At 38.6% G+C, this 19,070-nt stretch overlaps 1 protein-coding gene across 1 annotated transcript in view; it reads left to right on the plus strand.

The window, feature by feature from the left end:
- The first annotated feature begins 15,130 nt into the window (after nt 1-15,130).
- Nucleotides 15,131-19,070, plus strand: part of ipo4 (importin 4) — a 162,391-nt gene continuing 158,451 nt past the window's right edge. The window contains exons 1-2 of the mRNA XM_039747609.1: nt 15,131-15,312; nt 18,417-18,503. Of these exons, the coding sequence (XP_039603543.1) occupies nt 15,238-15,312; nt 18,417-18,503 (162 nt within the window). The 5' untranslated portion in view covers nt 15,131-15,237. The remainder of the gene's footprint in view (nt 15,313-18,416; nt 18,504-19,070) is intronic.

A 19,070-nucleotide genomic window follows, 5' to 3' on the forward strand; every position in this document is an offset into this window, starting at 1 on the left:
GTTTTTTTTTTTTAATTATTGAATTGTATTTTCTATTTTATAATCTATGCAAAATGAAAAAAACAATCCAAAATCCAGACGTGTTTTGACCAGGCAGGATTCAAACCTGTGTCCTGGAACCGAGTGAAGTTAAAAAATAAAAGATCTTGGACACTTAATTACAACATTAAAACAGTTCTGCTTGTTTAACAGAAGCCTGTAATTCATGTTTGGGTGGTATCCATATATTCTGTATATTCTCGAATTTGATAACCTAGGTCTGTTATCAAGCTTGTATGTGTTTGTGTTTTGTCTAAGTAGATGACAAAGTTAGTCCTCTGGTGCGGAAATTCACTTCCTGTTCTCTGTTGTTTATGATATCACTTTCGAAAAGGCAGACAGACAGACAGGCAAACAAACATACACCTTTATTTACGTTTTGGTACCACACTTCAAATCAGTATGCAAGTATACAGCTGTATAAAATTATCTACATATATAAAGCTCATTTGCTCATGGTCACACAGTCAATTGAAACTGAGAATGGAACTGACCACCTTGTGGTTTGAAGTGTAATGCCTTAATCGCTGCTCAAATTTCTCATCCTCTAAATAATGATGAGCAGCATGTCCATGCTAAATGTTTGGTGAATATATTTCCGAAACATTACTTGATCTCTTTGTGCTCTTTCTAGCACTGGTTCTTGACATGTGCCAATTGAACTAAAGATAGGCTCTGGCCTCTGACATGTTAGCGGGAGAAAGCAAGTTTGAGAATAAATGGAAATTTTAATATTAATTATAAATGGAAATCCATCCATCCATCCATATTCTAACCTGCTTTTCCAGTTCAGGGTGGTGGGAAGATGGTGCCTAGTGGTACTGCAGGTAAGGTGGCACCCCAGTCTATTACAGGACACACTTGTCGACACGTCCATGCCCACTCACAGTGTTCATATTGGGAGTCACTAATTAACCTCACTTACCCAAATATAGATGGGGAAGAACACTCGTACACACAGAGAAAATGTACAAAAGCCACAGGGACATTTCTCAGGTGGAAGTCTATCTTGTGTTCCTCATGCTGTGTCTAACTGTTTATAAATGTAAATCCTACAATTTGAGTTAAAGATATTAATGTAAAATTGTGTAATCTTTGGACAGTTTTTTAAACATTATTTCAAGAATAAACATATACTGTGCCCAGAGGGGACTGGGCGGTCTCTTGGTCTGGAATCCCTACAGATTTTATTTTTTTTCTCCAGCCTTTGGAGTTTTTTTTTTTTTGATTTTTCTGTCCACCCTGGCCATCGGACCTTACTTGTTCTATGTTAATTAATGTTGACTTATGTTTATTTTTTATTGTTGTCTTCTATTTTTCTATTCTTCATTTTGTAAAGCACTTTGAGCTACATTTTTTTTGTATGAAAATGTGCTATATAAATAAATGTTGTTGTTGTTGTTATACTGATATAATCCACTTTCCAAGCCTCCATTCTTGTGCATGGTTTGCAGGAAACTGTCACCCATTATAATAATATTATTGGGCTATTAGTACAAAACCAACTGGACTGGAAAACAGTCACGCACAGCGACAAGTATACTAAAGTAACTGAATGCATCTTAGGGGCAGTTCCCTAATAAAGTGCTGATGGTGAGACTGAAAATTTTCAAAACAAAACATTGCCTGTGATCTTCCCACTCTACATTGTTTTTTCGGTGTTCTTACTGTTTTTATTTTTAACATCTTAAATGAGTTTTGAAGCCCATTTACTATATAAATACTATTATTCATTAACTGGGTAATTTTTAGAGTTTTCTTTGGTCCCTAGCAGTGCACCTATTTTAGGGTTATTGTCCCTCTTTTGTCCTCTGTGTGGATTGGGGGTCTTCCAGCCCGTTGAGGCCCTAAGCAGTCACTTAGCTTGCTTGTGCCAGGAAATGTCTGTAATCGGTTACATAATGTTATTTTTTTATAATTTTTAGATATTCATTTCCCCAACCATCTATAATTGCTGAAAAAGTAAGAAGAACAAAGTGGAATAAAAAATTCTAATATATAAGACTCTTTGTGTGGAAATTGAACAGCTGTATCCTAAAAGGCCTGCCACCTTTCTAGAATGGCTGGATTGGTTTCTATTGAGTATTCTTCTTCATTTATTCCACTTTCAAGTGGCAGGATTCTTGTGTAAACTGTTGGTAAATAGAGGGTCTTGCAGGTTTCTTCTTTACAAACCAGAGAACATGAAATGTTTTATATCAGATCAAACATTAAAACAATTCTCATTTTTACCAGAGATAATTTACCACCCAATATAACACACTGAATTCTTAAGCAAAGATTCATCCTAAAAAGTGGATTTTCTTTTAGTGCTTACCTTGCCCGTGTGTATGACTCCAAACATATTAATTATACATACTTGTCAGTGATGAAAGTGAAAACAATTACATGAATATAGTTGTGCCATAGCTTTGCACTAATAATGCATGTGGACCATAAAAAGAGGCCATTTAAGAAAAGAATTAAGGGGAAATATAGCATCATATTGTGAAATTTTTTTAAATTCCGGTGCATTAGCAATGTATTTTTATCTATTAAAATCACATTTTTCTGGGCTGAGCTGAAAACGGGGCTTTTGATAAACAAGAACAACAAAAATATTTTTATATTTAGAATTTGAGATTACTTAAGTTTTCTTATCATCAATATTATGTTACTTTGGAAAATTCCACAACTTGTACTCTAAAAATACATTTTGAATGGCTTTGTCATAGCAAAACAAACAGTGACATGAAAATAAGTAAACATTTAAGATAACATATAAATTGATGCATACTTTTTCAAACCTTGCATATTCTAATTTAGGGTTGCAGGGGCTTATCCTGGCAGTTCATGGTAAAGCCCACTTACACACACACTTTAACTTGAGTAACTTTATGAGTAACTTTGAACTTTACTGGCTGGCAACTTAGTGCCTATGGTGTTGCATCCATGCACATAACAAGGTAAATACAATGAAACAACACTGTACACAACCAGGGGTGGGCAAAGTCATTCCTGGAGGGCCTCAGTGGCTGCAGGGTTTTGTTCCAGCAAAGTTGCTTAAGTAGAAAACAATCCTTGCCAATGATTACATTTCATGGCGTGTTGGTGCTTTAACTCTGCTATGTCAAGTTATTCTCATATCCTAGATTTTTTTTTCCATTCTAAGGATATCATCCAAATACTTTGAAGTGTAAAACGGATGGATAATTCGCAATCCTTCACTTTTTTCTCTTCTCTTTCCTTCCAAGTATTTAATTAAACCAAATAGTGCACGATAAATACACACAGCAGGTGTAAAGGGTAACTAGCAAAATGGATAACTGCTGGTTTCTTTTGTCATTTGCACCTTATTGTTAATAAGGAGCAATTAAAATCCAAGAATGCAGCTGTTTAAGACTTAAATAAGCAATAAGGGTTCAAAATCTTAATGAGGGAGATGACTAAAATGAAGCAGAAGTGTTTCTAGAGCAATAAGTGCTTCTTAGTAAGCAATTGGGTTGGAACAAAAACCTGCAGCCACTGTGGCCCTCCAGGAATGACTTTGCCCACCCCTGATCTAAGCATTACCTTTAGGTCCAAATTGGAATGGCAGCTTAATTTAACCTAAAAATTTTTGGGAACCCACCCAGACAGAGGGTTAAAGTGCAGACTCCACAAGGGGCAAAAACCAGGCACAGGATTTAAAGTCATTATTCTGGATCTGAGACGCGTTTCTTGTATAGTTTATTTTCTGTAAACACATCCATCCATCCGTTATCCAACCCGCTATATCTTAACTACAGGGTCACTGGTGTCTGCTGGAGCCAAACCCAGTCAACGCAGGGCGCAAGGCAGGAAACAAACTCCGGGCAGGGCGCCAGCCCACCGCACTGTAAACACATCATTCTTGAAATTCTGAAAAACATACGAAAAATGAAAAAGAACTGATATTTACTGCATGTAAATTGCATTTTGGTGGATTTAATTTGCTGGGTCTCTTTTAGTTTTAGCCATATAATAATTATACACAACATGTACGTTTTTCCAGCTAGCATTACTCCAGCTAAGATGATCTTTAAGCAGCACATCTCAAAATAACTGATAAGTTTTGTTTTTTACAAGTCTGAAAACGTGTTCTTCATTGGAATATTGCTGTCGGTATTGCTAGTTTCCTTACTGTAATGCCAATATTTCAGTTATTTTGCCAATAAATATCTTAACATTCACACAGTTAAATAACTAAAACGGGTGATGCTTTGTTCTACGTTAGTGAAAAATAGATCTCGTTTTGTCAGTACGAAACGAATGGCTATTAGATGCACTTCCTATTAGTTGCGTGTGTCAGCATTTACTTTTTATTCTTTTTTCCAGAGGAAATGAGCCCCTCCACCCCAAGGCTCCATGCAGGTCGCCCAGATCGTTTCACCGCACCACTGTCTGCGAGATACGGAGTTTTACTCAGACAGGCTGTTATGAGTTAACTGACGCTCTGAAGATGAAAGCTTTTATTACAAAGTCATACCCATACTGCGCTGATGACGTAGATATTGTCCTTTCGGGAAGGGTGTCCATTGTCTGGTGGGAGACGAGGTGCCTGACACCCTCCTTTGTGTCGCACTGGGCTTCATTTACATGACTCTACAGCGGGCGTCTGTTGGCTCGCAACCTCTTCACACACCTTGCCGGTCTCTTTATTATGTAAAGGAGCCGAAAGCACAAGCCTACGGAGCCGCAGGGGTGGGAATCACACCTGGAAAGAGTGCTGCTGGAATGGGGAGGGGGTGACACCTGCGGAGCCCTTTGCACGAGAACGAATTTCAGCCCAGAACTGGTCAGTCGGGTGTAGCTTTATAGCCTATCCCTTAACTATGGAACGTCTGCTCTATTGAAAAGTTAAATAACATACTGCTTTTTACGGTGTGGGAATTTTGTTTTCTAAGCCTGCATTTCCATTAGGATTTGAAGAGGAAATATGAGTTCTTTTACCAATCCAAGAATTACAGACATTGATCTGTCTACCCAACTCACTTATCTAGGATAGGGGTGTGGGGCTGATGGCACCTGTCCCAGCAAGCATTGGGAGCAAGGCAGGAACAATCCCTGGATGATGCCCACACAAACCCACACAAACACACCAGGGCAAAATTTAGCAATGCCAATTCACCCAGCCTAAGTGTCTAGGAGGAAACCAGAGTGCCCAGAGGAAGCCCATGCAGCCACAGGTAGAAAATGCAAAATCAATACATGAACTCGGTCTTCTTGTTGTGAGACAGCAGCATGTGCTTTAGAAATCACAACAACTAGGCACACAGGGTGCCATAAACACCAATTTGAACAAACCCATCAGATAATTGGCAAACATCAGCTGATATGCTGCAGTTTTCAATGTTCTAGTGGTGTTAAAACCCCAAAATTAGGCTCTAGCCTTAAATGGAGATATTTTTTCCCTGTTTTTGTTTGTCAGTGCGCTGCCATTTTCAGGACCTGAGCGCAATCTTTTGGAACATCCTAAATATATTTTGGAGTTTTGAATCAATATTAGATACCATACCTGTAGCAACATTGGTTGCAGATTTTGAATAGATACAATCACTCTTAAAAATAAAGGGGCCAGAGTAGTTCTTCAGAGTCATGAGGAGACCAGTTACTAGACTTTTGGGAGAGGAATGTTGTCCCATTCTTGTCTGATATAGGATTCTAGATGCTTAACAGTCCTGTGTCTTCTTTGTCATATTTTCTGTTTCATGACTGGCCAAATGTTTTTAATTGGTGAAAGGTCTGGACTGCAGGTAGGCCAGTTCAGCACCCAGACTCTTCTACTGAAGAGTAGAAGAACTCTCCCTGGTTTAATGAAAATACTCGAGCTCTTAAATTAGAGTGTCGAAAACTGGAGCGCAGATGGAGAACAACAAAGCTACATGTCTTTCAAATTGCATGGACAGAGAGTGTAAATAAATATAAAAAAGCCCTCTTTAAAGCTCGCTCAGAATACTATTCTACATTAATAGATAGCAATAATAAAAATCCTAGGGTACTTTTTAGAGCAGTGGCTAAATTAACAAATGGGAATTCAGATCTACAGTGCAAAATACCAACAGATATTAGCAGTACAGACTTTATGAACTTCTTCAATGAGAAAATTAAAAATATAAGATCCCAGATCTCAGCATCACATTACAAACCAAATACTAGCTTAGCAGACCCTGTCACACATTGCATTCAGCACTTTAATAATTTTAATCCTGTAACTCACCAGGAAGTCTTAAATTTAATTACTAAAATGAAGCCCACTACTTGTTCCCTAGATCCAGTGCCAACAAAACTAGTAAAAAGTGCAATGGATGTTCTTGCAGCGCCTATTCTAACCATTATCAATAGTTCATTACTGCATGGCACCGTACCTGATGCACTAAAAGTGTCAGTTATTAAACCTTTACTTAAAAAGTCAGACCTAGACCCACACATACTAAATAACTATAGGCCTATTTCAAATTTACCATTTCTCTCTAAAATACTAGAGAAAGTAGTCGCCAGTCAGCTTCAGTCACACCTTACGCATTACAATTTATTTGAGAAATTCCAGTCTGGCTTTCGCACTGGTCATAGTACAGAAACGGCACTAACACGGGTTGTAAATGACATTCTGATATCCTCTGATGAAGGAAATTCCACTGTAATTATGTTGTTGGACTTAAGTGCAGCATTTGACACCATTGACCATTCTATTTTACTGCACAGGCTAGAAAACGATGTTGGGCTTACAGGCCCGTGCTCGCTTGGTTCAGTTCTTATTTATCAAATCGATTCCAGTATGTACAGAAATGTGCAGACAGTACTCCATCATTATACACAGAAGTTCAATATGGTGTCCGCAGGGCTCAGTACTGGACCTTTACTGTTTTCACTTTACATGCTTCCACTGGGATCTCTCATTAGGAAACATAATGTTAATTTTCACTCGTATGCAGATGACACCCAGTTATACCTTTCATTTAAATCAAATGAAGTTTCTCCGATGTTGTCTTTAATTAGTTGTGTTAGTGAATTAAAGGAATGGATGAATGAGAACTACTTGTCTTTAAATACAGATAAAACAGAGATGTTAATTGTTGGAGGGAATGACGCTGATCACAGCAATATTTTGTCGTCATTTAACTCAGTTGGAATCCCAATTAATTTTACTGAATCAGCCCGCAATCTAGGAGTTATCTTTGACTCTAGCATGTCATTTAAAGCATATTACAAAGTCGTCCAAAACATGTTTTTCCATCTTAAAAATATTAGGAAATTAAGGCGCTTTCTAAATAAACAGGATTGTGAGAAATTAATTCATGCATTTATCTCTAGTAGGATTGACTACTGCAATGCGGTGTTCACTGGCTGTTCAAACTGTTCTCTATACAGCCTCCAGTTAATCCAAAATGCGCTGCAAGAATTATTACAAGAACAAGAAAATATGAACACATAACTCCAGTTCTTAAATCTTTACACTGGCTCCCAGTTAAGTTTAGGGCAGATTTCAAAATCCTCCTTTTAACATATAAAGCATTAAATGGCCAAGGTCCGCTTACTTGTCTGAACTTATCATGACTTACAAACCTGAGCACATTAAGATCTCAAGATGCCGGTCTGCTTAGGATTCCAAGGATTAATAAAATAACAGTGGGAGGTCGAGCTTTTAGTTACAGGGCCCCTAAACTGTGGAATGGTCTTCCTGCTTCCATAAGAGATGCCCCTTGGTCTCAGCCTTTAAATCCCGGCTGAAGACTCACTACTTCAGTTTAGCATATCCTGACTAGAGCTGCTGATTAACTGTACATACTGCATCTCTGTTGTTAGTCATTAGCACTATAACATAAGTAACATGATAATTATATTTGAATACTAACCCTCACCTATTCTGTTTCTTTCTCGGTACCCAAATGTGGCCATTGGTGCCACGGCCCACCTGCCAAGTTGTTTGCCTGCCTATGGTAAAGTCATCCCTGATGGAGGATCACAGGAATCATGGGAAAGAGGGGTCCTTTCATCGGAGCAACGTTTCAGCCGTGGCATGGCCAAATGGGGAGGCAGCTAGATGGATGAGGTCTCCAGGACTCTAAAAATATCCAAACCTAATTATGTCATATCATCTACTGTTAAACCGTACTTCTAAAATTTTTATTATTATGCTGTCTTAAGGAATTGTTCTGTTCTGTATATTGTATTGTATTGACCCCCTACTTTTGACACAAACTGCACGCCCAACCTACCTGGAAAGGGGTCTCTCTTTGAACTGCCTTTCCCGAGGTTTCTTCCATTTTCCTACAAGGTTTTATTGGGAGTTTTTCCTTGTCTTCTCAGAGAGTCAAGGCTGGGGGCTGTCAAAAGGCAGGGCCTGTTAAAGCCCATTGCGGCACTTCCTGTGTGATTTTGGGCTATACAAAAATAAACTGTATTGTATGTAACTGTATTGTACTGTGAAGCCATGCTGTTGTGACAGATGTAGTATGCGGTTTAGCATTGTCTTACTTAAATATGCAAGGCCTTACCTGAAAAAGACGTCATCTGGATGGGAGCATATGGACAATTCTTTCAATGTTGATGGTGCCTTTCCATATGTGCAAGCTTTCAATTCCATAGGCACTAATTAACTGAACACTGATAACAAGCCGGATGGTTCCTGTACTTTTTAGTCCAGATGACAAGGCTTCTTTGTTTTCCAAAAAGAATTTCAAATTTCGATTCATCTGACCACAGAACAGTTTTCCACTTTGCCTTAGTTCATTTTAAATGAGCTTTGCCCAACTGAAGATGGCAGCATTTCTGGATCATGATCACATATGGCTTCTTCTTTGCATGATAGAACTTTAATCTTCATTTGTGGATAGCACAGCAAACTGTGTTCACAGACAGTGATTTCTGGAAGTGTTTCTGAGTCCATGAAGTGATTTCCATGACATAATCATGGCTGTTTTAAATACAGTGCTGCCTGAGAGCCCGAAGATCATGGGCATCCAATATTGATTTTCGGCCTTGTCCTTTGTGCACAGGGACTTTTCCATACTCTTGGAATCTTTTGATGATATTACATACAGTAGGTGATAAGATATTCGAAGTCTTCACAATTTTATGTTGAGGAACATTATTCTGAAATTGTTCCACAATTTGTAGACACAGTTTTTTTCAGATTGGTGAACCTCTGCCCATCTTTGGTTCTGAGAGACTCTGCCTCTCTAATATGCTCTTTTTATACCCATTCAAGTTACTGACCTATTGCCAATTAACCTAATTAGTTGTAAAATGTTCTTCCATCTGTTTCTTTGTAGTACCACTTACTTTTACAGCCTTTTGTTGCTCCCATCCCAACTTTTTTGAGCTGTGTCACTCATGTGCTATCAAATTCAAAATGAGCTAATATTTTTCATGAAATAGTAAAATGTCTCACTTTCAACATTAGGTATGTTTTCTGTGTTCTATTGTGAGTAAAATATGGGTTTATGAGATTTGCAAATCATTGCATTGTCTAGTAAATGCAAACATTAATTTTATTTTAATTCTTTTCATTTTTATTATTATTTAATTTAATATTGTCTCTTTGTATCAGTATACTGCTGCTGGATTATGTGAATTTCCCCTTGGGATTAATAAAGTATCTATCTATCTATCTATCTATCTATCTATCTATCTATCTATCTATCTATCTATCTATCTATCTATCTATCTATCTATCTATCTATCTATCTATCTATCTATCATTCTTTTTTATTTACATTTCACACAGCATCCCAGCTTTTTTGGAATTGAGGTGTAAAAAATATGAAGAAATGGTAAGACTCCAGCATATAGCAGCTTAGGTTTTCTTAATCTGTTAGTGTCTGGTAACCTATCATAAAATAAGATTTCAAGGTTTTTTTTGTACACATTAGGAAGTTTTTCTAAGCACAAAGAACTAACTTAATATGCAAAGAACATTTCCCAGTATAAAATGGTGATTTATCAACCAGTGATTCAAGAAGGACCACACAATCCAGTAAAGAACCATATAGTGCCATTAAATAACCATTATTTGTAAGGGTGCAAGTGTAATTTGGCTGTGATATGCTACATTTTAAAGTTAGACCTTTGATAACAAAGCTATCAGTAAACTCAGGTACTTGTAACTTGATTTGTGTAAATGTTTTATAGCCCGTGTTTATTCTCTTTTTAAATCCCCCAATCACACAGCGTATCACTGGGAAGTGCTAAATGTTGTTCTTAAAGTCTGGCAAAAGTCTGGAAAGTGTGATGTACTTAAAGTTTTGACTGTTCAGCCCCCCTCATTGATTTTCTGTGTGGCCTTAGTTACTTTCCCTGCCTTGGTTGCAGGTGGAAAACAATTGTACTCAAAGAAGATGATGCTCATGGTAGGAAGAAATCTATTTAAAATGTAAAAAAAAACATTTTGCAGGCTTTGTTTGGAGCAGGATAAAAACACAAGGCACAGTGGCAGAACCAGCCCTGTGGTTATGCAAACATAATTACAGTAGATTCGGGAAGTATTTCAACAACAACAACAACAACAACTTTTATTTATATAGCACATTTTCATACAAACAGTAGCTCAAAGTGCTTTACATAATAAAGAATAGAAAAATAAAAGACACAATAAAAAAACAAAATAAGTCAACATTAATTAACATAGAATAAGAGTAAGGTCCAATGGCCAGGGGGGACAGAAAAAACAAAAAAAAACTCCAGACGGCTGGAGAAAAAAATAAAATCTGTAGGGGTTCCAGACCAAGAGACCGCCCAGTCCCCTCTGGGCATTCTACCTAATATAAATGAAACAGTCCTCTTTGGATTTAGGGTTCTCACGGAAGGGCTTGATGATGATGATGGTCACGTAGAGTTCTGCCTTTTAATCCATCCATCATTGTTGGAGCATCATGAAGCTTTGAGTAGGTGGAGGTGGCGCAGGCCACCACCACAAAGAAACCGGAAAAAGAAACAGAAGAGAGAGTTGGGGTCAGTACGGATTTTAGAGCCACCATGAGCAGTTATTATAAGGAAATTGAACATATAGAGTATCAGGATTAAGTTAAATTAAGTTAAATTGAAGTTATGAAAAGGCCATGTTAAAGTAATGTGTTTTCAGCAGTGTTTTAAAGTGCTCCACTGTATCAGCCTGGCGAATTCCTATTGTCAGGCTATTCCAGATTTTAGGTGCATAACAGCAGAAGGCCGCCTCACCACTTCTTTTAAGTTTAGCTTTTGGAATTATAAGGAGACACTCATTTGAAGATCTAAGGTTACGATTTGGAATATAAGGTGTCAGACATTCCGATATATAAGATGGGGCGAGATTATTTAAGGCTTTATAAACCATAAGCAGAATTTTAAAGTCAATCCTGAATGACACAGGTAACCAGTGTAGTGACATTAAAACTGGAGTAATGTGTTCGGATTTTCTTTTCCTAGTTAGGATTCTAGCAGCTGCATTCTGCACTCGTTGCAACCGAATTATGTCTTTTTTGGGTAGTCCTGAGAGGAGTGTGTTACAGTAATCTAGTCGACTGAAAACAAATGAGTGAACTAATTTCTCAGCATCTTTCAGTGATATAAGAGGTCTAACTTTACTTATGTTTCTTAGGTGAAAAAATGCTGTCCTAGTGATCTGATTAATATGCGATTTAAAATTCAGATTACAGTCAACAGTTACCTCTAAGCTTTTTAACTCCATCTTGACTTTTAATCCTAATGTATCCAGTTTATTTCTAATAGCCTCATTGTATCCATTATTGCCAAATTTCAGCCACTTCACTTTCTACATAATACAATTTATTATGTTGTAGGTTTAATTTTAAATGGAAAAATTTGCCCCTGAATCTATACTTATTGTCCCATAATGACAAAACATGTCTTCAGAAAGGTTTTCAAATTTGTTAAAAATCAAAAACTGGAATCTCTAATTCAAGTAAGTATTTAGACTGTTAGACTGGGTGGGAAGTATCTGTATAGTGCCATCTTTGGGTCTCTCCACACATGATCTATGGGGTTTAAGTCTGGGCTTTGGCTGGGCTACACAAGGATATTTAGAGACTTGTCTCAAAATCACTTCAGCGATGTAATGACAAAACATGTTTTCAGAAAGGTTTGCAAATTTGTTAAAAATCAAAAACTGGAATCTCTAATTCAAGCAAGTATTTAGATCGTTAGTTCAGTACTTTGTAGAAACCCCTTTGTCAGCAATTATACAGTAGTTTTGAGTCTTCTTGGGTAAGTCTCTACAAGCTTTGCACACTGGGATATGTGCAGTTTATCTCATTCTTCCCGGGAGATCCTCACAAGCTCTGTTAGACTGGGTGGGAAGTATGTTTACTGCCATCTTTGGGTCTCTCCACACATGATCTATGGGGTTTAAGGCTGGGCTACACAAGGATATTTAGAGACTTGTCTCAAAACCACTTCAGTGATGTTGTGGCTGTTTTCTTCTGGTCATGGTCATGTTAAAGGGTGAACTGTTGCTACAGTCTGAGGTTGTGTGCACTCTGGGCCAGGCTATCTTAAAGAACCTCTCTGCATTTGGCTACATTTAATCTTCTCTCAGTTCAGACCCTGCAGCTGAAAAGAAACCTCATCGCCCCAGCATGCTTCACTGTAGGAATGGTATTAGGCAGTAGACGAGTAGTGCCCAATCTTCATCAAACATAGTGCTTATATTTCTGCCCAAAGAGATACTTTTTGCCTCATTGACCAGAGATTCATTCTCATGGTTTCAGAGTTCAAGCAGGCTGACATAAACCTTTACTTAACAGCATCTTCTGTCTAGCCCCTCTACAATAAATGCCAGATTGAGTGTTACTAAAATGGTCATCATTCCGACAGGTTCTCCCTTCTTAGCAGAGGATTTCTAAAGCTCTGTTAAAGGTACCATTGGTTGCTTGGTCACCTCCCTGACCAAAGTCTTTCTTACTCAGTTGCCAAATTTAGCCAGATGGCCCACTCAAAGAAGAGTTCTGGTGGTTCCAAACTTCTACCATTTGACAATTATTGAGGCCACAGTGCTCCTTGGAACACTCAAAGCTTTAGCAATATCTTTCTTGTCTTGCCCTGACCTATACTTCACAATTTGATTGCAGCAGTCTACAGTAGGTTCCTTGGACTTCATAGCTTGTGATTTTATCCTGACATGCAGTTTGTATCGTGGGACCTTATTAACACAGGTGTGTGCCTTTCTAAATGATATCCAATGAATTCAGTTTGACATACTGTAGGTGAACTCTAATCAAGTTTTAGGCACATCTTAAGGAAAATTGAAGCAAATGGGAGACACCTGGCCACAATTTAAAGTGTCACAGCAAAGAGTCTGAATACTTACAGGAATGCAAGTTTTCAATTTTTGATTTTAGATAAATTTGTGAACCTTCCTGAAAACAAGAATTCACTTTTTATTACAGGATATTGAGTGTAGATTAATGGGCAAACAAATGGGAAATTTATCTTTCTAAAATTAAATCTACCACAAAATACATTGTGTAGAAGGTGAAGGGGTGTGTAAACTTTCTGAAACTGATGTAGTTATGCCTGGCCAGTTAACTCACTGCAGTACTTCAAGGTGTGTGATAAAACCACAGCACCCACAGCCAGTGCCAGCTCAAGGGTATATGGTGCCCTAAGCGATGGTTTGGGAGTGTTTTCCCCCTTGAAGGTAGGAGCTTGTTGAAATTAGTGTTATGTAACATCAGGTGGGGCATCCGCCCCTTGCAGATCGGTGGATTGTGTTCATATTAATATGTGATATCGGGGTCGGAGGGCAAGTACCCTATGAAAACAGAGTGTTTATATTAGTGCGTAATATGGCGACGTGGTATACTGATATTCAGTCAGTGAGTCGGTTGGGTTGGTTGCATAGGCTTTGGCGCCCTTCAAGTTATTGAGCTCCTAGGCTGTTGTGTGCCAGGCCTTACCTGAGGGCCTTCCCTGCCTGGTGTAAACCCACCCAAGTGAACACAGGTAGAACATTCCAACAATAGACAAAAAGCAATGCAACTAATACATCTTAAAGTTATTTTTATGGATCTGCTTAATCTATTAAGGAAACGACAGCCACTGGGGAAGTAAAGTAATAGTTCATTAATTATTTAACTGATGCCCTTATTCAAGATAACTTACAACATTACATTTCTTTCTCGAATTTGAGTACAAGTGAATTGTTTGTGGTCACACAGTATCAGGGGTGGGTTTGGAATCCACAACTTCAGGGGCTGTGGTCCAAAGCCTTAACCACTACACCAAACTGCCTGCCTTTAGCTATTGCTGGGCTTGATTTATGTTAAATCAGTTTTAAACCACTTTCTTTCCTTTCTGTTTAAACACATCTCTCTCTTTATGTGTACTCATTATGCTAATTCGTCATTAGTAAAGTTTTTATTTGTGTCTAACTGTGAAATTGTCACAACGCCCTGAGCCAAAACTTAGCGAAGAGCGCTATGACAAAGTTTAACCGAATTGAACTGAAAAAGGCAGGCACCAGTGCTGGGTGCGGAGTCAGTCCATTGTGGAATGCACTTTTTAATACTGAGCCTGTTCTTAGTAACGAACCTCGGTCAAACATCCCGACAAATCTCATGCGAACACAGCGAAAAATGTGAAAGCGTCATAGTCAGGGTCTGGGCTTCGAAATGAATCAAGGGCTGACAGTTTTGTGGCATCATCGCTAACCAGCATACATCTTCAGACTAATTGTGTCAATATAACACTCGAATACAGGGAATGTAAATCAACTGATGTGTTAATTTTTCATACAGACACAAGATTTTTAAATCATTTTTAGCCTAACTGAGATCTTGTTTCTCTTTCTGTGTTCTGTATCTCTGATCCAAATCCTATTCTCGCGACTCCACCGCGCACAAGCAACGTAATGGACTAAAGGAAATATTTTTAATAACGAGACATTGTATTCATTTTTGTTGACTAGACAAGTATTCCATGCATATATTTAATTTTATTTTACATGACAGCGATTAAGGATACAAAATTACTACTATTAAACAGCACATTCGGCTGGCAAAAATCGGAGTCCTAAGTAAGGAATCCGCCAACCAGTAGTTTGCGCTATGGTGATTGGCTGCACCTACAGGAATTAGTCTCGGCGCTCTAACGCTTTCGGATGTCTATGGTGGACGTGCAGCCCATGTGTATCAGTGCGGCGCCCTGAGCTCTAAGATTAAGTGCTAGTAGTCACGCCGCAGCTCCTGGATTTCATTGAGCGAGATGGCAGAACAGTTACAAGAGTTGGAGCACATCCTCTCACAGCTCGTCCAGCCAGATAATGCTACCCTACAGCAGGTACAGTGGTAACCCTTTCAGAGTTTGCGGTCCAAATCGTGGTTTACAAGTTCACAACTGACTTTTTATCTCAGTTTTATGAAATCACTGTTGATTTGTTACTGTTTTAACACCTTTGTCATGACATGCCTGTCTTTTTCTGTCATGCCATTCCGTTATTGAAAGTTATGGCCATTACATTGTCTTGTCTGGTTAAGCTGTCATTCTGTTTGGGCAGTGCGACCATGTTTCACCTCCACGGTTGTTTATCACTGTCTGGGCAAGACCATTCAGTATAGTGCTCGCCAGTGTCTAATTTAGAGTCTTTGCTTACTATGATTATTATTCATATGCCTGTCAGTCCAACATATTGTAACTGAAGCAGTATGCAACCTGAGATCTCTCCCTGTCACTGTGACTGTTTCTGATTTTGAAGAGTATTCTCCAGCAACTTTAAAGTTGCCCTGTGATTTAACAACCGTCTTTACTCAGGGTTATGTGCGTCTGACATCAGATCATCTTCACATTCCAGGGCTTTGCTTCAGTTTATGAAGACTCCCATGTCAGGTGTTAGAAAAGGAGGCGTGGAGTTCCACACATTTATTTTGTTCCTAGTGTATATTCCCTTAGCATAATGCTACTGTAAGGTGACATTGAACATAAGAATAAAACAAAGTATAAGAATTAGACAAACAGGAGAAAATCATTCAGTCCATCAAGCTGTTTTTTGTTTTTTTTTAGCTAATACCTAAGCTGTCCCAACATCTCATCCAGATCCTTGTTAAAGGTTGTCAAGGTTTCTGCTTCAATTACATGTATAGGTAGTTTACTCCAGATTTCTCACCTCTTTGCATAACGAAGTGCATCTTGGCTTTAGTCCTAAATGCACTTTCCCTTAATTTCCACTGGTTCACAGTTAACCTAAAAGAACTCTGCTAGATCTACTTTATTAATGCCCTTGGGAAAATTGAAGACCTGGATTTGATCCCCGGGCTGTCTCTTCAGGAAGTCTTGAGAATGAACAGGATTAATTCTCATTGAGTGTGTAGGAGTATGATATGTCCTTAAGCCTTAGGATGCAGTTATTGGTTTACTGTCTTAAGTATACAGCTTCAAGTGCTGCTATGTCTCTCTTGCATGGGCAGAGGGGGACTTTTGGCCCCAAGGGTCAAACCATAAATAGTTTTTTAAATATTCAATATTTTTGTGAGTCACAACTGTACTACTCTAGATTTACATCCTGTCCCAAGTCATATATCTTAAATTGTAATTAAAAGTTTCAGTATAACCTAAATTTCACAGTAACACATTTAAAACTGTTCTCCCTGGATGGAGTTTGCATGTTCTCCCTGTGTCTGCGTGGGTTTCCTTCCACAGTCCAAAGACATGCAGGTTAGGTGCATTGGCGATCTTAAATTGTCCCTTGTGTGTGTGTGTGCGCGTGCGTGCGTGTGTGCGTCCTGCCCAGGATTTGTGCCTGCCTTGCGCCCTGTACTGGCTGGGATTGGCTCCAGCAGACCCCCGTGACCCTGTGTTAGGATATAGCGAGTTGGAAACTGACTGACTGACAAAGGCAAATAAAAGTAATGAATTCTATTTTCTATGTAATGATGGCACTTTACTTGATTCATGTGTGTGTATCATCAGTTTCCACCTGAAGTGCTTAAAACCCAATCAGCTATGTGCAGCATCAGCCTGCTAAAACAGATTTTGAGCTAGCCAGTCTGATTTGAGTTATCAACAGACAGACAGACAGACTGACTTGGTTAGATTTGGGTGTTTTTTTGGAGTATTATGATCAGATTATCCCAAAATATCCAGAAATGTCAAAATAAAACAAAGACGTTTTTAATATATTTTTAAAAAAAGCACTGTATCAGTTTTGATCTTTTTTTATGGTTTAAAGATTTTGACCTAAGCACTGGCTGAGGCCAAAGTCAATGCTTTTTATACAAAGCTTAAGTAGTGTAGGCTTTATGGCTAAGAGTATGCACCTTCAGCTGTAAGGCTGTCACTTGAATGACAAACTCTGACTTGTTCTGAGACAAATGAAAGCCTTTTATTGTAAACCTTTCACTGGACTGGCATTCCTTGTCTTAGGTCAGATGGGTTCACAGTGGTGCCCTGGTTTACAGTTGTTATTTCAGATACCTGTTCAGCTAAAAAAAAGTAAGCAATAACTACTCAGGAATTCAAATGAACTGCCAGTGCCTTCCTTTATAAACTTGTTTAATCAAGAATTTTGTGCTGCTTAATTTGCTCTGTTGTGTTTTAAGAATGAATTACTTTTGTACGTTATGGTAAAAGGTGATATATGTGCCCAACCCGACACAGACTGACAACGGAGGCACGCTAAAATTAACAAAATGATTTATTTTCTTCAGCTGAGGTCCACGTCTTCCCCGTGTCCCTCAGCCCTAACACAGTCCAAAAACACACTTTTTAAACGAAAGTAAAGCACACCACGACTCTTCTCCACCACTCCTCCAGTTAAGCGTTGTCCTCCTCCTCCTGACTCAGCCCGCTCAGTGGTGGCTGCTGGCTCCTTTTATAAGGCACCCGGAAGTGCCCCAGGTGCGGTACTGCCCACAAGGGCTCAGCAGCTCCTGCTCCAGCACCCCCTGGCAGCGCCTGCAGAACCCAATGGGGCTGCACCAAATTCCAACTCCCATGAAGCCCTGCAGGAGTCCGAGGCTGCCGTCTAGTGCCCAGGGGGAGGTATTGGGTCTCCCATGCTTGCTCCCCCAGAACATATGCTGAAGGGGCGTCTGCCACAACGTATTAGGCAGACATGGAACAGACACTTACATTACAGTATTTCACAATTACTGATACGATGAAGAGTTAATTCAATATTTGATATTGTACTGTGAATATTATACTCTATGAAGTGGGCACAAATTGGCCAAGTCTGAGCTAGCAAACATGTAGACTGAGTATGTAAGACTTTTACTAAAATGTTCTGAGATTTTTTTTAGGTTATTTTTTATTTATAATTTTCAACCACATTGATGTATAACATCATATTGGACCGTTCCTCCTATGATTTTTAATGTCTACTTGCTCCATGTACCTGTTAGTCGATACATGACAGTTTAACTGCTTTTTTTTTATAACTCTTGCAGGCTACAGCCCAACTAAAGACTGCCTTCAAACATCCCCATGTGGTGCCAGCACTGTGTACTATAATGACAAACTCCATGGACCCACAGGTATGGCAGCAGGTTCCAGTAATATTTGGACTTTTAAGAATGAATGTCTGCTTGGAAGCAGTTACATTTAAATAAGTATCAAAATCAGGTTCAAGGAAAATGTAGCTGATCTGTTTAAATTTACAAACAAAACATTGTTTTGATTTCGGCGTAACTTGTATGTATAATATATTAATTGTTCATTGTGATGTTTGCATAATATGTGTAGGGTGGCATTCTCTTTTGCTGTACCCTCTACTCTGAGACAGTGTAAATGAGATTTTTGTGATTTCACCTATTTGTAACTTGACATGTTGGGAGAAAAAAATTAATGGACAAATCTAAGAAAACATTCTCCAGGTATGCTTGACAGTTTTTCTCTTTTTATGATAAATCTGTTTTTTTGTAAGGCGTATTCCGCGAAGTCTGCATGTCCCTGAAGGTGTTGTATCTTGCAGTGCATATGAGGACATGCATGGATAGACAGTACTTTATTTATCGCAAGGGCAATCTTTGCAGCTCAAAAATATTGAAACAAATAACAACACCCCTAAAATACACACACAAATTATGGAAATGGAGAAAAAT

Source organism: Polypterus senegalus, chromosome 1, assembly GCF_016835505.1.
Source record: "Polypterus senegalus isolate Bchr_013 chromosome 1, ASM1683550v1, whole genome shotgun sequence".
NCBI lineage: Eukaryota > Metazoa > Chordata > Cladistia > Polypteriformes > Polypteridae > Polypterus > Polypterus senegalus.